This window comes from Protopterus annectens, chromosome 3.part0 (assembly GCF_019279795.1).
Source record: "Protopterus annectens isolate FY-2018-M chromosome 3.part0, PAN1.0, whole genome shotgun sequence".
Lineage (NCBI taxonomy): Eukaryota > Metazoa > Chordata > Ceratodontiformes > Protopteridae > Protopterus > Protopterus annectens.
Window position 1 is genome coordinate 588,312,895 of NC_056731.1, and position 21,625 is coordinate 588,334,519.

The 21,625-nt window shown below is 38.2% G+C and overlaps 1 protein-coding gene across 1 annotated transcript in view; it reads left to right on the forward strand.

The window, feature by feature from the left end:
* The window catches only part of EGFR (epidermal growth factor receptor), a 1,653,396-nt gene that overhangs the window by 1,350,079 nt on the left and 281,692 nt on the right, over positions 1 to 21,625 (forward strand). Inside the window, exon 19 of the mRNA XM_044064990.1 lies at positions 1,955 to 2,053. Coding sequence (XP_043920925.1) covers positions 1,955 to 2,053 — 99 coding nt within the window. The remainder of the gene's footprint in view (positions 1 to 1,954; positions 2,054 to 21,625) is intronic.

The window sequence follows — 21,625 nt, forward strand, 5'->3', positions numbered from 1 at the left end:
AAGGCTGGAGAATCTTTGTTTACCCTGCCCTCTTTCCATCAGTTTTGTCTTGTGTGTGAAATTGGCATGTAGACTTAGCAGATTTCCTTTAATCCTGGGGCAAGTCTTCCCTCTGAGGTCTTCACACTCCCACTTGGTGAGGAGAGTCTGGTGTTGAGGAGCTGAATGATTTTGCCTGTCCTTTAGCATGGGAATATACTGGGTACCTCCTGGTACCTTTCTGCTCTAACTGCTCCATCCCTTGGTCAGCAGCATGTCTTGCTTAGTCTTTACTACATTTGTTATCCTAATTGATTGAAGTCTATGAGCACCCTATTTTCAGCCTTATGAGATCTCTCCATAATTATGTTTCCATACTATGACATGTTTGAGAGATCTCTCCATAATTATGTTCCCATACTATGCCACGTTTGAGAGATCTCTCCATAATTATGTTCCCATACTATGACACATTGCTTATAAAACATGGCCTGTTTTCCCTTTTCCTGTCTTTCTGGTTCATTGTGGTTGCAAGATGAGTGTCTTACTTTAGAAGGTTCTGTCTCCTTTATATTCCATGTCTTGTACTTCTTCAGGGGCATAGCTGTATCCCACCCAGAATCTTACAGGTTAGGAATTGAGAGTGGAGGCATATGTCACTTTCCCTTGTAGTTCTACGTGCCCCTATGACCTGGAATGGACTGCTTCCTACTTAATGGCAGAGGAAGTATTTCATTTTTGTCACCTAACTACAATTCTAGTCTGCTGGATCGCATCAGTCTTTAACCATCCTATATCCTCTAAGCATTCGTGATGACAGGGGGTGTCACTCCTCTTTTCCTTCTTTGGCGAGGGCTGAACTCTCTGCACCATCACTGGGAGTTCTTCCTACTGCTTACATTGCAGTCTTTTTTTATGCTGTAACAGCAGCTGCCTTCAGTGTTTCTCTGGTCTTCCCTTTTCAGGTTTGAATGCTGCAGACAAGAGGTGCAAAATGTTAATTCTACATTGCTTATCAAGCTTCCTGTTGTGGCCTCGGAGTTAGGAACGTTTTGGTGTTCATCAATATGCAGCCTTCTTATTTATTCTTGTAGTATTCTGTGAATAATTCCTTGTCGGTGATTTTACTGTTTGGGATTCACCCCAAGAATAGCAAGGAAAGTCTTTAACTCTTTCCTTCCAGTACAGCTCTTTTGAGTGTGTACCTTTAAATCACAGTGTGTGTGGCTCAAGCCTTTAAAAAACAAAGTCATCACCTTACAGTTCTAACAAATATTCATTGACAGTGGTCAAATATAAATACAATTGTGTTGGCCATCATGTATACTTCAAGATAAAATATTCGGATACCTTGTATGTAGCGTGGTTTTGGAATTATTAATGCAAATATGAACAAGCAATACTTGACACCTAGAAGCACAGTAGGAGGTAACTGCAGAAACACCTGGAGGCGCATTAATGAGTTAATATTAAATATAGCAGATGCATTCTTGTCGAGAATCATTTTTAATGTATCACTGTCCCTTCACTCCACCCCCGTGAGTGTGTGTGGTGCTTCATCTGGCCTTGTTTGATTTCCTGTAAGGGGCTTGGCATATATCTGTATGTCAGCTGCTAACAGAGGGTGCCAGATGTTAATTGTTCTTGAGTTGCACTATAGTGGTATAGGGATGAGGAAGCTTATGGTCATGAACAATAAGCAGCTCACCTGTAGCTGACTCATGACATCACGTGGGATATCCTAATGGGGTACAAATGCTTCTACAAACATGTGAATGTCTGAATAAAGATGTCAAATACTGATTATCGGGGAGGATAATCCCAGCAGTAGAATTCTTCAAGGACATTTCTTTCATAAATCAGCTGTTACTCAGTGGTATATGTTTTATATTCCTAGCTTTGTTTTATAACTTCGCGTGGTCTTTGAAAAGGAATTCTGATTAGTATTATAATCTGTTTTCATTTTATGTTTCAGGGAGTATGGACACCAGAAGGGGAAGCAGTCAAAATTCCAGTCGCCATCAAAGAATTAAGAGAAGCGACTTCTCCAAAAGCCAACAAGGAGGTACTTGATGTAAGTATACTTAGCCTTATTAAAGATTTAGATATAGTTGTCCTATTATAATTAAAATATCAGTATGGAGACATGAATTTAAAATTATGCAGAATGACAGCACCAATTACAACTCCTCAGAACCTGGTGTCTGAGTACAGTATAAATATCTGCCTGTTCATTTATGCATGTGTGTTGATTCATTTTTAGTGCTTATGGCTGTTAACACAGGTTGAAGAGGCTTGCCTCTGTTGCCAAGTCGCACTTTTTATACAGCTACATTAGGTCATAATATCAGTGTCTAGGTACACAAATACAAAAGTGTGGCTCTGGTATCCATTAACCGAGAGAGTTTAAACCCATCTAGGCTTTTCTTCTTACTAGTATGATTTCAGTATCTAGTCTTCCTTTTGTCCTATTTTTTTTCTAATTACCAATATGACCCTATCTAATAGAACTTCTGATTCTTAAGACACTGCTTAAAGTTCTACTTATGGCATGACTTAATGTGATATATCCTTTATTTATATCACTGTATTAACTTAGTGTGGTACCACATCTTACTGTATGTTTTTACTGTCATTTAATTAATGTATTTTATATAATGTTAGTACAACTACCTTCTCTGTATTTTTGTGTGTGGGTGTCATTGTTTTCTTCTTTTTGTATGTGGAGCTTTTCTCCCAGGGCCTACTCTGAAAATGGGCCGCTGGCCCAGTTGGACATTCCAGGTAAACAAATGAAAAAAAATGAATACAAATACAGATAATAACTTAATTTTTAATTTTCCAATGAATAATGTGGACTGATGCAATTAACTTCTTTTCAGCCGAGTGTTGACCTTATTGCTTAGATAAGAGTTACAAATAGACTGTAATAAAGCAATACTGAATCACGTTTCTCACATGCAAATTTTATATGTAACAATTTGACTGCAAAGAACCGACAAAAAAAGATGGAATACCTTTAGAGAAACATAATATGGATGTAGAGAGTTTCAAACTCACACAGTGAAGCGTTTTGTAAGATTGTAATACTCACATGCAGACTTTATTAGTAGAAATGTAACTTAAAGGCAGAAATAAAAGATCAATGTTCTCACTTTTTGGCAGAAAATATCATTGTGCAGCTTAAGCCAAGGACAAAAAAACATTTTTGGCAGCACATATCTTAGCTTTGTGAACATTTATTTCACGAGAAGCATGCAAGTGAGCAGTGCACTTTATTCTGTGGGTTATTCTTGTGGTTTTCCTGAACTCTTGTTTGGGGTGTGGGGAAGCACTTGGGTAGTTGTGTTTGTACAGGAGTCCTATCACTAAGTAGGTGCCTCCTTCTCAGGGAACGGGCTTAAAGTATAAAGTGGATGATAGTGTCTGATAGTAAGCAATATTTTAATATTACTAAAAGATGCATGGCTGAATAAAACTGTACTCAATCTGCCTATTGCTAGATGAGTTTTTTATGCAGCTATGTAACATTGTAAGGCAAGGCTGAATTTTGTAAATGCCCCAAATGAATATTGCATTTTCTTATGGAAGATCAAGCCAGGGGCAGAAGTACATATATCACTCAGTGGATTCTACACTGTTGTATTTCACACCAGGCAGATTGCAGTCACAGAGGGCTAACTGTCCTGCTAAAGACTGAATCATCCACATTCAGACAGTAACAAATTCTGCAACATTCTGCATCATCTCGGCTTTGGTAATTTTACCAGGGGTCTGACACACTGTAATATCCTAGACATGGCTGACCAGGTTTTATTTGGTGGGACATTTGAAGCCCATGCCCATCAAATCTTATAGGCTTTCAGCACTATGAGACTGAGCTGGCATGCTAAATTGTCAAGATTCATGGCAGCCTTACAGTAAATTTACATAGCTCTACTTAGAGCAATAACTGAGTAGGGGACATAATGTTCTTTGTAACCTAGAGGGTAATCCAACACCCTTATAATGCACATAGGCTTTGTTCACTAGTTGTATGTTAGGTGTTTGTGCCTTAACCTCTACTCTATCTACTACAGATGTTGAGGGGACACCTAATCAGTGTTTATAGGGTTTCCTTGAAGCAGTGCTATTGGTGCCGGTTTCAGCTTGGCACATCCTGGTCACACCTTTATACACAAACTACCAGTTTCTTGATTCATATTTACAGTACTGCAAAGAAGGCTAGATATGTTATTTTATGCTTTGGCTGTTAAAATTTGGATTTTTTACTGATGGCATTTAGACCTGATAAATCAGTTGCAATATTCAAAACAAGGTTAGAGAAGTACTTTGGATGCAGATTATTTACTGGCCATTTAGGGCCATGGATCTGCTAATGATCGTTGAACACTGGGGTCTTCGGCTTTAAATGAAGCAATGAGCTGTGATGCTTAAGGGTCTACAACAACATGTATTTTCTTTGAATATAATGGACCTGTGATGCCTTAGGTGTCACAGCATCCACAAAGTTGAAGTTGCTAAGAAGGCACATGTTACTTACGGTCAGTTAATCTCCATGGTAGTGGGAAACAAGACACCAAACCTAAAACCCAGCTAGTCTGAACTCATGGTAGTTTGATAAAGCAGAATATATTGTTCCCCTACCAGTGGAGATCCGGGATACATTTGTGGGATGATGCTGAGTGTAAGCAGCCAGTATAGGGGATAGAATGGGTAACTCTCTAAGTAACAGGGGGGAGAAGGTCAGCATGTAGTGAGGGCAAAAATCACAAAGAAAAAAAAGAGTCTTATCAAAGGCAAAAGGGGATAACATGTTAAAGTGAAGTTATGTTTGAAGCTTCGGCTTAGAAAAACTTGGGTGAAGTTGGGCAATGTGGTAATCAAGGTTGATATGAAGGATGTCTTCTGTAATTCATATAGACATCAGTGTCCTCTCAGATGAAGCAGCTGAGCTGGTAACAAGGAGAATCAGGTAGTGGCAAGGGTATCACAGGATATGGGGTTAGACAAGTCTAAAGACAAAATCCTTAGGTCTGTTAAGAGGATGAGGGAGACTTGGTAGAAAGCCCAGCTGTGTGCTAGAGATATTCTCCATTTCAGCCACAAAGGTGAACAGTTGCTTTAAAATTGACTGGAAAGTTAGATCTCAGAGATCATGCTTTCAAGCTAAGATGTAAGGAGGGAGGTGGTCATCCAGAAGTACAAAAGAGCATATGAACTCAGATGCGCTAAAACAGACATGGGATATAAAAGAGGCAGTGAAACAGCATACAAGTGCGGCTTGGTACAAAACTGTGTAGTATTACTGGGCATTAGAAGATAAGTGAGGAAGGGTTGCAGATGTTCAGGATGAGTGGGTTTGTGACAAGAAGGGCTGGGACATGCAATTTTTATAATAGTACACAGAGGAAAGAAGTCTGTGACCTCAAAGAGAAGGAGTCTGTTGCAGAGAAGTGTGTGTGTGTGTGTGTGTGTGTGTGTGTGTGTGTGTGTGTGTGTGGGGGGGTGTTGGGTGAAGGAACTACCCCTCACCTACTTTTATTTATTTATGTATGAAGGTTTAAATCTTAGTTTCTGCTACTGGCTGCACAATGTGACTTGTTGAGAAAAAAAAAAGAGATTGAAAATAATCAGACCTCAATGGAACTAATAAGCCACCATTTACCCCTTTAGCTCTCTCTGACCTCTCTCTCAGATTCTGACAAATATGGATGGACAATTTCCTACGGTTTCTCTTGCCAGTCTGGTTGATATGGGCATCCTGAGACAGTGTAGCAACTGCCTCATGAACATTGACAGCCCTCTGCTACTACTATCTAGGAACTCAGAGAGATACAATTACATTAAGAACCTAGATTTTATGCTCTCTCTCTCACAAGCCAGTATATATGGCACTGAGAAGTGTCAGCACAAACTGCACACCTCAAACACCACCCTCACCTACACAACACCCCCCCCCCCACATATGCAGAGATCCTCAACAAAAACATACCCAAACAAAAGAAACCTCTGAGGCAAAAACATGTGGAAACTCCACTGCCCACCACACCACAAACAGTCAGGTGTGTGCACCTGTGTCTCACAGCCACTTAGGCCTCAACATAAACCCGAAATATTAGCCATAGGAGACTCCATTGTGAGACGCATATATGTGCCCCTCACCAGGGTGGATAAGGAGAAAGTCACGGTTAGCTATTTGTCAGGTGACAGAATCCGCCATATCACCCATGCACTCAAGTCTCTCAACAACAGGTACTGTTATGACTCTGTCATAGTCCATGTTGGCATGAATGACTTGAGACGTACCTCCCTGGACTATATGAAGAGAGACATGATTGAGCTCACTGAATATGTGACCTAGGCAGGTATGTTCCTAGCCTTAAGCAACATCCTACCGTCACCCAGGATGATGCCTCAATACAAATAGAAAATTATTGACTTAACAATTGGTTTAGTTTCTGGTGTCATTCCAAGGGAATCCAGTACCTAACAGCCTGGGAAGACATGATCAACAGACCATGATGCTTTACCAGAGATGGTCTGTATCTGTCTCCCTTGGACTTTAGTCTTCTGACAAAGGCTCTTGCTCCCCCATAGTACCTTTTTTAGGCATTGCCATGAGGTCAAAACTAACAACATTGAAATTTTATCAAAATGGAAATTAAAGGTTTTGCTGCTAAATGAGAGGATTCCAAACATCAAACTGCACTCATTACAAGCATTCTTAACCCTGGAAGATGCTGACATTTGTGCAGTCACAGAAACCTGGTTCAAAGTTGCGGAGACCACCCTAGCCATACCAGGTTACTTATCCTATTATACATTCAGATGCCAAACTGTGGGCAGCAAAGCAAAAGTAGTTCGAGTTACAATGTATATTAAAGTCATATACACCTCTGGGCTGGTCAAACAGTATGACACACAGGAGACAGTTGACCATTGACAAGAACCCTGTTCAATTTATAGCTAGCTGCAGGCCTCCAATTTTGACTCAAGATGCCACTCTACCTATCTGGACCTCTTCAAATCTATCAAGATTCAACCCTTTACCCTGATCCTGGGCGACTTTAACTATCCAACCATAGAATGGAAGAACTACTCATGCCAAAACACAAATGCCCAGAGATTCCTTGATTTTTGTCAATGCAAATGCCTTGGACTAGTTGGTTGACACCCCCACAAGATGTGATAATATCTTGGACTTGGTATTAACCAGCATGAGTAACCACTGCAGCATCCCTGCAGTGTCATCCTCCCTGGTAAGATCTGACCACAAGCGGTCAGTTTCGAAGTCACCATCTCCCCCGACAACCCAACCCCCACCCCCAGCTAGGGTCAAACAAAAAAGCTTCTCTAAAGCTGATTACAACCTCCTGAGGGAAGGTATAAACAGCTTCATAGCCCATTCCCCCACCATAGGAACTGGCACATATGTCCAGACCTACACCAAAGTACTGTATGAGTATTTATATACCAGCATGGAATCAAGAAAACCCGACAGGACAAAGTCATCCTCCTCAAATAAGAGTAAAGCTGTCTGGTGGACATCTGCATTAAATAAACTGTATAATAAAAGGAAAAAATTGCTGTCCAGGATTAAGGAGGAGCAGATGCCCAACTGGAAGCAATGTTTCCATAGCTTGAACAAGCAAATAAGAGCACTAGTGAAATCCTCCAAAGCAAACTTTGAGTCCAAACTGGCCACATCTACTAAAGACAATCATAAGGCCTTCTTCACATGTGTAATTTCAAAGGAAGCACCCAGATCTGCTCATAACTGGTGGGAAAGGGCACCACATACACAAACGCCATAGATATAGCCAACCTGCTGCCAGGTAGGTTCAGTGAAAACATCACCCCTTTGTCCCCCCATCAGTAAATCAGAACATCCCCAGCACCTGCCCTCCTCCCTGTATCTCTAGAGAGCAAGTCATCACAGCCCTCTCAAAGGCAAAAAATGCAGCTTCCATGGGACCCGATAACATCCCAGGCTGTATCCTACATGAACTCAGGCAGGAACTTGCAGCAGCATTAGGGACCCTATTCAACCAAAGCCTAAGTACCAGCTTCATCCCACCCAAGAGGTGGACAGCCACTGTCATCCCTTTGCACAATGGTGGAGCGTTCACTGATCCAGGAAATTATAGACCCATCAGCCTAACTACCCTGATCTGCAAGGCCATGGAATGTTTTATCATGGACCTCATTAACAAGGACATTGTCAACCTTCAAACACTCAATCCCACACAGTTTGGTTTTGTCAAGGTGAGGTCATACCTGTTAAATGCAGTCATCTTCTTTGAGACAGTCACCAAAGCCATGGACAAGGGGAAGAAGGTGTACACCACCTACCGTAACCTATCCAAAGCCTTTGATAATATTCCCACTCATGTGTAATAGATGAACTCTCTCAACTAGGCATCAATCCTTATATTCTCAGATGGGTAGTAAACATGCTCACTGGTAGAACCCACCTAGTCAAAACAGGGGAAGCCAACTCAAGCAATAGACCTGCAACAAGCGGTATACCCAAGGGATCTGTCTTGAGGCTTCTGTTATTTGGGATATACTTTTATCAGGTGCAGGCCAAAACCAGTGGGCTGCTGTGGCTGGCCACATTTGCAAATGGCTGCAAGCTGGGTGTTGTCATCAATTCCCCTTGTGACGTGGACATCCTCCAAGAGGATCTCACTCAAATGACTGGTACCAGAAACATGGTCTCAAACTGAATGCCAAAAAATGCATCATCCCCATTGGGGAGAGTGATATCCTGGGATTATCCTGCATGGGTTTTATTGAGGGCTGTTCACAGTCTTCCACCTCCCAGTCCTTTTGTTTGAGCTTTTGTACACTCTGTATAGTGAAGAATACTGCAACAGTGATTATAGAAGGACGTAGTACAGTTGTGTAAAATCTTACCATAATAGTAGATGGCCTTCTCTTCACTGTTGCTGTATTCAGTCCCTCCCTCCATCCCCCCTTTTTTCTTTTGGGTTTTTATTTGGTTACACTCCTGACCAAGGGTCCCCCTTTTCTAACTGCATTTTCTCAATTTGACATATTTTCATCCTATGGAGACTATTCTGTTCTGGGGAACTGCATCTTATGCGGAGTGCAAATGTGTGATGCACAGGAAATGCAGGTTCTAAAGGCTTTGGTATATTGGTTGGATATTGGGCTATCCTTAGCAGGATATCCCTATGGTGAACAATACTGCAAGAGTGAAGAGAAAGACATCTGCTGTTATGGTAAGACTTTACACAACTGGACTCCCAGAATTCTGAATGTGGTGTTGTGCATGTCCAGGATGAAGGCTGCTATCAACATAAGAGTATTGTGTTTCCGAGTGCTATGAAGGGACCACATTAAGTCAAATACCGTCCATAATGCTGAGCTGGGGTGAGGGTTAGAGATGAGTTTGTGGACTAAGTGACTACAGTAGTAAAGGGTCATGGAAGAATAAGGGTGTGATCAAGAGGCAACCGAGGACAGGGCCACTAGTTTAACATACGAAAGGGAGACTAACAGCTGTGGCAAAAGATCAAGGCATGCAAGAGGTTAGAAGGGCCAGGTTAGGTAGGTGGAGAAGGTGTGGTGCACAGGGGCAAGCAGAAAATGAACAAAGGAAGTGAAGCCAACAAAAGTGTAAACTGAAAGTGAAGACACAAGGGTCAGTAGGAACATAAAGGCCTTTTTCTGTATATAGCAGAAACTAGAAAGGTTGGGCAGACTTGATTAGGTTAAGACTGCGTTGGAGTGAAATCGCATAAGACTGGTGAAAAAGTAGATACAGAATTAGTACTTATCTTCAGGCTTGAGGAAGGCAAAGTAAGTTTGGGCTCAGATATCAGAACATGGAGGATAAACATAGACAGAAAATCATTGGCCTGAAGGGATAAAGTACAAGGAATTAGATAAGCTTCCTTTTAATGTCCTCTAGCATTTGGTCACTGTGTTAGCAAATTCCTTGATGAAGACTTTAAGAAACCACAGGACACTACAGAAGAGTTTAAGGACTTGAGAACATGAAGACACTGTGTATTGTGCAAAGGGGGGTGCAGTTAAGTAGACAGTGTTGACAAAGAAAGTCATAGAGATAATCCTGAGTGAAAAGCTGGCTGTTTTCCTTAAGGATAGCACTCTCCAGGACAGCAACCAGCTCATGGCCATGCGGAGTTTTCAGGGAGCCATGATCATGATTTATGACTAAATTGTACAAGAAAAGTAACAGGGGAGTAATGGTGATAATAGTATTAGGTTATGTGAACTTCAGCTAGACATTTTGAATCTGTTCTGCATAGGCGTTAGAGGGAGGGGGTAGATATAAAAAACAAGACTGAGAGAATGGACCTGTTTATTGTTGTAGAGTAGGACATGTACTAATATGGTAAGTAGGATGGTCTAAGGAATAGTGAAAATAACTACTACCCTACTGTAGGGATTCATCTTGAGCCTACTGTCTTCCTTTCACTTGTTCAGGCATATATGAAAGAAGAGAGAACAGGATCAGCCTGTTTGCTGACAACACAAAGATGTAGGTGCTGTAGTTCTGGGTGGTGGAAGAGTCTAAGAAGGATTTGGAAAAGCTGATCAAGTAGACAGAAAGGTTCCTAGATTCATAGCTTCTTACTAGGTTTATAACCAAGGAGACATTGAGAAGCTCAGCCGTATCATCCAGTACTGGTGGTACACTAGCAAATGTAAAGAAGTAAATTATTAGAAAACAGGTTAAAGTTATGTTTCTTTGCAGATAAGTGATGAATACTGTTTTTCAGATACAGACCTCTGATATGAAGTGTTAGTTGGGTGAATGAAACTGATCCCAACAGAACAGGAAAAGGATCTATGTTTTTTTTTTTTTTTTGCTGGGAGCAGATTAAGTGGGGAATGGCAGCAGCAGACCGAATGAAGAAGTCTGTCATCAGTGGATAAACTGCAAATACAAAGGTGCCCATAACATTCCTCCTCTGAATGCTGTGTGCAGTTCTGGGGGCTATACAAAGAAAGATGTATGGATCTCCTTGAAGTTCAGAAAAAAGCCAGCAGAAAGTTTCATAAGATGGAGGAGAAAGAATATGACCAGAAACTAGAGGCACTAGAGTTCTTCTTATCTGAAGCCAGCGGAAACAGGGAACATGTTACATGTGCACAATATTGAGTCAGGAAGGTGTAAACGTATTGCAATGAACAGAAAAGATGAAAGGGAAGAAGGTCCACAGACAACAGATTGTAGAGATCAACTACTTTCTGGATCTCAAAAAGAAAGTATTTCTTTTCTGAAAGGGTTGTGGACCCAAGAAATGACCTTCTGGATTTGGTGGAACAAAGTGATTCTATTAACAATTCAAGAAGGCATGAGACAGGTGATGAATAGTTTTGGGGAAGGTAGGAATCTAGGGGAGGTTGAAGCTGAATTTGCAATACATAAATACACAAAAATACATGATTATCTCATTCCCTCCAGTGCAACTCTTTTGAGTGTGTACCTTTAACTCCCAGTGGGCGTGACTTGAACCTTTAAAAAATGAAGTTATCAGCTTTCAGTTCTAACAAACACTAATTGACAGAGGTCAAATATCAATACAATTGTGCTTGCCATCATATATGCTTCAAGATAAAATATTCTGATACCTTGTGTGTAGCATGGTTTTGGAATTATTAATGCAAATATGAACAGGCAATATTTGACGCCTAGAGGAGCAGTAGGAGGTAACTGCCGATGCACCTGGAGAAGCACTCGGATGTAATAGATAGTCAATATGTATATCACATTATAGATTCATAGGGTTGTAGATAACTAGGTAGCTGCTCTTCTGTGCCATTTAAGTCCAGTCAATTTTCCATTCAAAGGTAAGAATCAAACCCTGTATTTTGTTTGTGGGGTAAACACCTTAACCATTATACCGACCCCCAACTCCTTCTTTTGTATATATAACCTCAGAAAAAACAAAAATCTGCATCTATGGGCCCTGACAGTATCCCTGGATGCATCTTAAATAGCATGAAGCACAATTTAGTCACATGCCTAACAGCACCGTTCACTTTCAGCATCCATACAGTTTTTTTTTACCAAGTGAATGGAAGACTGCTACAGTCATTCTCCTGCATAAGGAAGGATCTTGCACAGACCCGTAAGTCTGATTAGCCTCATAGCAAAGCCATGGAAAGACTGATCATGGAATTAATCAAACAGGACATATGGAACCTCCGAGCACTGAACCCATCTCAGTTTGGATTCATCAAGGATAGGTCATGCTTACTCATCGTGCTGAAATCTTTTTTAAAAGGTCACCAAAGCAATGGATGAAGGCAAAATGGTACACACTGCATACCTCAACCTGGCCAAAGCTTTTGACACAATTACCCACTCAGGTATAGTAAAAAAAAAAAAATAAATTACTGGGAATAAACCCCTATGTCACCCAGTTGCTAACTATCTCACTGATAGGACGCAGATAATAAAAATAGGGGAATTTACCTCCACAAAGTGACCAGTCACAAGTAGAGTCACCCAGAGTTCTGTACTGGGACCTCTCCGATTTGGCATCGAGATTTCTGAAGTAAAAGCCAATACCAAAGAGCTCTGGCTGACTAAGATTGCAGATGACTGTAAGCTATCATGGCCTGAAACTAAATGCCAAAAAAATGCATTTCTGTATCCTCTGGGTTAAGAGTTGACCCAGTTGTTTGGCATTTGGGAACTTATCTGGCCAATCATTGAGTATAATGTTCCATTTGGCATGTATCTGCATTTAACAAATAAAAGACAACTTGCATTTTGATGGCTTACAGTTTGGGAATAAAGTTCATTATTTAGATATTTTATTATCTGGAGAGGTAGGTAATCAGATTCAAACTACTGTATATCGTAAATTTATTGATGGAAATCAGTTTGTTTATGAAACTAGTTGTCATCCTTCACATACCTTGTCTGCTTTACCTTATGGAGAAATTATTAGATTATCTAGACTGTGCAATAATGAATTAGATTTAGAAAAAAATATTTATGATTGTATTTCTATGTTCTTAAAAAGAGGTTATAGTATGGAAATATTAAATGCATCTATTAATAATCTATTAAATAAAGATAACTATAATAATGCTAATAAGTTATTGATTAATAGGAAGAGAGAAGATTCTATTTTTCCTCCATATGTTAGTAAAATTAATACTATGGGGAATAATAAATGTTTAAAAACTTTTGATCACGAAATATAGGATATTTATTTTGTTACTATTTATAATATACTTAGTAATAGAATTTGGGATATTATTAAATATTTTTGGAAATTTCTGATTTCAGATAAAAATCTTTATAAACTTTTTCCTAATATTCCTAAAATATCTTTTAAAAGAGGTAAAAATTTATCTGATAAATTGATAAAAGCTTACTATATTTCTCCTGCTGATAAGGTTTATTATAATATACATACTTATGGTACTATTACTTGTGGCCATTGTAACATATGTAAATATGTGAAGTTATATTTTGATAATATTAATGGAGTTATGTTTAAACCTAATAGTTATTTTTCTTGCAATTCTGTAGGTGTAATTTATTGTATTAGATGTCCTTGTAAATTGTATTATATAAGGGAGACAAAAAAGAAAATTTAAAACTAGAATGCAAGAACACATTAGAGATATAAAAAGAGGAATATTAGCTAGCCCAATTGCTTCCCATTTTATGGAATTATACAATAGTAATGTAGATGTATTTGAATGTTGTGTTCTTGAAAAAGTTTTTATAAAGAAAGGTGATGATAGATTAATAAAAAATGTTTTATTATTTAAAGAAACCATTTTTATATTGAAATATAATACTTTGTCACCAAACGGTTTAAATTTAGAAGTAAACTGGAAAAGTTTATTATAATATTTATTAATAGTAGTTGTTTTGAATATTAGATGTTCTCTTTATCTATTTTTTTGTATCTTGATTGATTAATTTATGTAATTGTTTAATTAATTAGAGTATATATATGAGAGGGTGTGTTTTGTACTTTGTGCTCATTGAAGGCTATTATGCCAAGGCGCTAAGCTGGATTAAATTTTTCTGTGGAACTGGCGTTGTTTTTTGGCTGTTGCCTTATTCTTTTTGTTGTTTGCCAATACCAAAGAGCTCTGGCTGACTAAGTTTGCAGATGACTGTAAGCTATCATGGCCTGAAACTAAATGCCAAAAAAATGCATTTCTGTATCCTCTGGGTTAAGAGTTAACCCAGTTGTTTGGCATTTGGGAACTTATCTGGCCAATCATTGAGTATAATGTTCCATTTGGCATGTATCTGCCCAGATGCATGCAACACCTGGAATGCCCACATAGATACCTTACTAAAAGGATACAAGGCCTAAACAACATGTGCTACATGGACTGACTCAAATCCCTGTCACTGTACTCCATATCTCCATATCCTACAGACTGCTAAGAGATGACCTGTGTCTGGCATACAAGGCATCCTCTGACCCATTACTGCTGGCTTTACTGCACATCAGCAAGTCAGTTTGGAGGGACAGGTATATTGTGCAAAGGATACTACTGTTGTTGAACAGACTTTCCATCTGCATAAAACAAAAGTCATCCCTGTCTATTTTCAAGCCAGCTTAGATCTATGGATGGGAAACAGAAAATTAAACCCAGAACTACCCCTTGTGTTACTAATGGACAGAGACAGTTACTAAATACTTTAAGTCATACATAGGTCCACTCAAATTATCTATGATATAATCCCAGTTATTCTTATTAGGGATAATATATAAGCACTGATCATGGGATGGGTAAGGTCAATCTGTACCCAAATGATATAGGTCGAAAATTTCTATAAATATTAAATTATTTTTTGTTTTTATATTATGTCTACTTTGTTATAATTATTTAAACTGCACATGCTTTTGTTTTATTTTTGAAGACTCTAAAATGTTTTGTAGCAATTTGGAGCTTTTCTCCCTCGGCCTCCACTAAAAATAGTTTCTACCCAGTCGAATTTTCCTGGTAATCAAATGTCAAATAATTAAAAATAAATAAATAAATAAAAGATGGGTGTGTGCCCCATCTGCCCTCCATGTACTAAAATTTTACAGTGTGACTGTGTACATATACTTTAAAAATAATGCTGAAATGTTCTATAGATGTGTGTAACTTTAATGTGTTATAAATGTGACATGGTGATCACTTGTTAAATTATATATAGCTCAGTATAATATAATGTATTTTAGTGTTGGCTCATGTTTATAATGTGGAGGTTTCTTTGAGGATCTCTACTGAAAAGGGGTTTTGTCAAGTCAATCATTCCCAGTAATCAAAGGCAAAGAAAGAAGGAAAAAGTATACTAAAGTATACTGCTACCTTTAGTGACAATAGCTGAACTACACCAAAACTCCAGACATGCACTGTGTGTGCTTGTGCATGATTAAAGCTGTGCACTACTTTGTGACCAACTGTGGTGTAGCTTGATAGCAATAATAAGTAGTCTGTCATCAGGCTACAGAGAATCAAGCTACAGAGAATCTGAGCATGAATGTAATTGTATTACATTTTTACTTAACACCAGTGTCTAGCAAAGGATACACAATGAGAATACAAATCACATTCCATTTTTGATGTAAATCTTTTATTAACAACCAGTCATGGGTATTTACTGCTTGTTTGATTATTTGGTCTAGTAGTTGGTCACACATCAAGTTAATCAAAAAATATATACAAGCTGAATCTGACTTTGAATGAGAAGTAAATTTGCTTCACAACATTTTATCAAAATGGCTACCCTCTCCAGTACTACAGTGTATTTTACGGCTTTAAGGAGTGAGGCTAAGCTTATGACAAGTATAATAACATTATTAAGTGTGTTTTGCTCATGGTCAGACTGGATTCATTTAGATACATGACTTAGTACAGTCAGTTGCAGAACACAGTCTGGAAGTAACCCTATCCATCTAATGCTGTTAAGACAAATCCTACTCTTTTAGTGACCCCATGAACAGCCATCACTCCATAGGGTTGAATAGGAAAGTAGGGGAAGGAAGTAGATTGCCAGATCTTTTTTTCAATATTGCATGCACGCACACACACACACACACACACACACACACACACACACACACACACACACACACACACACCCATCTACATACAATTTAGAGTCACCAGTCCCCTTACTGCATGTCTCTGGGATGTGGCTGGAGGTGTGAGAGTATTCAGAAACAGCTCACAGCAGCATAGGGGTGACATGCAGATTCCACACAGAAGGTGATCCAGCTAAGAACCAGATGGTGAAACCTCTCACTGTAAGGTAACAATGCTGCTCACTATGCCACTGTGTTGCAGGAAGTAAGTCATACTATTCTATAAATGGCTCATCTGAATGACCTTACTTCAGGTTGGAGAAAAGCGGAAATGTACCCACTGGTGTGAGCTGAACATTTCCCAACCTATTTGCACCTTTTACATAGTGCACTTTCTATCAGTCCAATGCCATCAAGTCACATCTAACTCCTATAGGAAACCCATGAACAGCTGAACTCTTCACAGTGTTTACTGCAGACATGAACAATGCAAGCAGAGCGCTCAGACTTTCATCCATATTACATTCATGTACTGTACACTTGTTTGTGGCACACACGCACACACACAGATACACAAAAACTTTAGTGACACAAATCACCTATCACATTTCTTATGTAGAAGGAATGAGGAGTACTTGGAGAAAACCCACATGAACATAGAGAGGACACAGTGCTTATCTTGTAATAACGATTATATAACTATTGTGTTCCGTGTACAAATGTGGGAGGAGGAAATGCAGCAACATTGTTATGAAAAGGCTTCACGTAAGCATGCTTAACATAATTAGTATGATGTCATTCTTTATTTGTTGAAAGTAGACTGCACCCAAATCTGGTTGAAGTGAGTAAAACCCGTTATCTTTGGTACCAGTGAGCAGAGCTGTTAGACTTACGAAATCTTAGTGCAGGGCATTATTGTTGATTTTTCTAAATGAAACAATAAAATAACTTGCATTGAGACTTAAGTCCCCAAAAAACGGTACATACAGCTAAGAAACATTTACTAATGCTGGGGTAATTTGAGAAGATGTCTCCTTCACATACTTTTCAACAGCTTTAGCAGTATTTGCTGTGTAGCCAGGTTTATATAAAATTGGCTCTTTTCTGCAGCAAACACTTGTAAGGAAATTTATGGTAAAGCTTTCCTAAATGAAACTGTTAAAGTGCAAAAATATATAGGTTTTAAGATATGCCTGATAGTCTTATAATGGCTTCCTTCTCCCATCAGCAACAATTTTTAGTGTACAAATATTGTTATGAGCTTTGACTTGTGTGTATATATAAGAAGTAAAGCTTCTGAGGGATTGTCCTTGGAATATAAAATATCATGTTCTCAGGGATGTTATGAGGCATAGGCTCAGAGTACCTTATTATGGATATCTCCAATTGCTTTCTTGCTCTTTTAAAATGGGCATCTATATTTTGTATAAATTAAAGTCTAAATTAACTAGCTGAGGTAACAAGCATCATTTATCTAATTCTGTATTTCGGTATGAAGTTCAGTCCACCAAGGGCTGCATATAATTTTGAGAAAGTAAAAATTCATTTATATCTGGACTGTAACTATGACTGCTTCTACATTCATAATGTCTAAATAAATTTGTATTTTTGATATTTCACATGAAGTACAATAAACTGCTACTGTTATAAGACATATTCCTGAAATTAAATGTAGCTGTTCAAGTTTGACCATAGAAGAATAAAAGCCTGACTATGGGCTAGGTGCTGAAAGTTTGATTAATATCACAGGCACTTGATGTCTCAGACAGTGAGAATGGGAGCACCTGTCCTGTAGGAGTAAGAATACTGGCCATGTTTTGCTAAGCCGTGTTGGAGGCTGGGGATCGTAATGAGACTAATACTAGGCTGGACATGTGGAAGGGCTTAGATTTCAGCTTTTCTAATGGCCTGGAATGTCCTAAAGTAATTTCTTCTTGGCAGACAAGTTGAAAGGGTAGATAGCAGTACATTGGCAGAGGTGATAAGGCCATGGATATTTGACAACCATCTGAATACTTGATAATTCCCAGTGCAGTGTTCATGCCCCTTATAAAATTCCACACTTCCCAAGCATTATAAAAATGTATCATAAGGTCAACTCCCCAATAAATTGCAGGATCCACCTGGAGGTATTCACATCAGGTATAGTCCGGCAGGTACAATAGGGGGAGGGGGTGTAGTTTTATGGACATTGAAAATAGGAGAGCAACCTTAAGGATAAGCATGGCTGGTGGAGGGGGAAACAACAGATTATTCAAGACAGACTGGTTATAATACTGCCTTTTACAGCTGTAGTCTGTCCTTGTACTATTTGATCGTAGTCATTTTGTGATTGTTGTACAACGAAAGTCTATCATTGTACTGTTTGATAAGTCATTTTGTGATTGTTTTACAGCTAAAGTCTATCATTGTACTGTTTGATAGCAGTCATTTTGTGATTGTTGTACAGCTAAAGTCTAGCATTGTACTGTCTGATTTCAGCCATTTTGTGACTACTGTATAGCTAAAGTCTTTCATTGTAATGTCTGATTGCAGTCATTTTGTGATTGCTGTACAGCTATATTCTATCATTGTACTGTTTGATCGCAGTCATTTTCTGATTGTTTTACAGCTAAAGTTTATTATTGTACTGCTTGATCAGAGTCATTTTGTGATTGCTGTGGGTTCCTGAAATCACCTTTCAGGATAAAATGATTCAGTGACAATGCAACAGACTATATAATCTGGGGTCCTATAATCGGCATGTTGAAAATGTATTCCCTAAAAACATAAATGACAAAGTTTTGGCAATTCTGGAAGGTGAATAGCGAAGGTTATGGCTATTAACCCATAACATTTTTTATCTTACTTTCCTGGGTTTCATTGCACTGGGTCTCCTGTATAGCATGCATCATATAAATCAGAGCAGTTCCTTTTTTCTCTTGAAAAAGTATCTCCTTTATGCCAGTTTATAGATATTCATCCAAAGCATTATTTAGGCTGAGCCCCTGTATAGACTCTTGCTGGTTCTGTGTTACCCATTGGAAGATAACATACTTAAGTTGGTTAGCTCGACTCTTGACATATATTTTGAATGTCAGTTGCTGTAATTATGTAAGTTTACATTTGTTGGGTTGCAGCTTGTCCTTACCAGGTTTGAGGAATACAAGCACTTTTTGCCATAAAAATCATAACTGGAAATTTACCTAAAGATTCTGCCACTGCATAGCATTTAATAAAGGCACTGCCAATTCTTGCTTAGTTTTTCTTTTGTAAAAAAATGAGTTATGCCATCTAATCCATGTGTTTTTTCTTGAAGTGAGATTGATTTATGTAAACTTTAGCCTGAGTTACCATCTGTAGTCTATAAATATAGCTGATTTATATGTCCAGTGCAATGGGTATATTATCAGTTTTAAATTTTGTCTTATTTTTTTTTCCACATACATCTCTTATCAGTTTAGATTCCATACTTGTACGTGCAGTGATATTCATTTTTCCTCTCCAGACATCTTTTGACTTAGATTTTTAAGCTGTTACTGTACTTCTTGCTAAAAAAAAAAAAATCTGTAGTTTTTTCTGACTTTTTTCATACTGTATTCCTTTAAGTTGTTATTCGTAAAATAAAAAATGTCTCTTGACATACCACACCACCTTCACACTTACATTAATTGAATAACCACATACCAACCATAGATCTCTTTCACTAACTTTTCTGACTATTAAAGGAAGATATATATATATATATATATATATATATATATATATATATATATAGTCCCTTTCACCTGGGAAAAACACTGTTCAAGTAATAGCAAGACCTAACGTTTCAGTTTATTTTGGAATTCAATTATCTGCACTGCATGGAAATTCCCACATCAGTATGGTATAATTATTATCATAGTAGGTATGTAACTTTCAAGAAAGACTGTTAAGATGGAAGCATTTTCTTTATTAGCTTCATAGAAATTTCCCCAGACCAAAATCATTGTAGATATTTATAGTAATGCTCTGGCCAATTTGTTTTCTCTGTCGGACCAATACTTAATTTTTGTGTAGGTTGCTTTTTATTTGAAGTTATTACCCTTCTCTTGCCTGTGTTAGCAGTGAGGGCAGCACACCACTCTTCCTTTTGTTAAAACAAGGATTTCTCACACATTCTGTCTTAGGTTTAGTTTCTTGTAATTAGAACAAATCATATTGCTTTAGTTTATTTTTCTATGGCAAGAATGTGACTTTCTGAAATTAAAAAAATCCTGTTCATGTTTCAAGAGAGGCACACTATGTTAAATGATCTCATCGCTGTTTATTTGGTGCTAAGGTAGGATTTTGCTTTGCAGGCTGTGCGTGTGCAGTGCCTTCACCTAATTGGCTGTCAATGTTGTCTAGCTGACTCTTTATATAGAGTAGTCCTTTACTGCAACTATCCAAGGGAGACGCATGACATTGATAAAAAATTATACATCAAATTAGCTATCTTATTCTTTATTATTTTATTTATTCTTTTTAAACTTAGTTTGCATGTTTACTTGCTATGGAAAAGAAATACTGCCTAGCTACTCTTGACTAAAGTAAAATAGTTTATTTGAAAGAAAAGATCTCCATGGATTACTTTGCTAGATTATAGTGGTCGCAGGATTTTTTGGAGATTTTAGTATTTAACTGCTCACCATTTTGGTTTGGTTTGCTGTTCTTCTGCTCCTATGAAAGAAAAGAGAGTATTTCTTATTTATTAAATCCCTATATCATATCTCAGATTTTCCCTGCATTGAGTATTGTTAGACTATGATTGCACGTAATGTTGTGTTGCTGAATTATTTCTCACTCCACTTTTTTACACTGGGGACTTGGACTATGAGCTTGGAGCTGACTTATCATTTTTCCCTCTCTCTCTCTCTCGCTCTGATTTTTTTTCACTCTCCACAATACATGATTAAAATTTCTGAGCCTACTGTTGCATCATACCTAAGCCAAAAGAGACAACTGTACCCACAGTTCTGCCCTTTTGATGAATGCTTCAGTTTTGATAGGCAGATATGAATCTTAAATATTGTGGGCTCTTGGCAGTATAGCCCTTCAAAGGACATATATATTTTTTACTTTTAAACAAATCAGTAATGCCTTTTTCATATGTCTGTCTTTGTGACGGTATCAGGATTTGCTATTCCTGTTGTAATCTCCTTCTGTCCTTTATGCTTTTGTGTTGTAATTTTGCATAATTGTATAGCTAACTGAATATTTTGTTAGTGAGTGAGTGAATGTAAATGAAGTTCCACTGAATAGATTTCAGCTAGTACTACAAATTTTATTTCATGTGTTATATGTGCACAGCCATAAGTGTGCAACCCTGGTCTTTACTGCACCAGCACAGAAATATAAATTTATGATTGTGTAGTGCTCAAATTCTACCTGCATATATGCACTTGTCTGTTGTACATAGTGTGATATGACTGTTTGGATTGGGTCTGTATCAGAATTTAGCAATTATATTGGATTCTTACAGTAACCTTTGGATTTCATAGTGTGTTATGTCAGAAGGTTTACTCCTCAGGTCCCCTGAGAAAATGAATACTACCCAGCAGGGCTAACCCTTTTCCGTAAGC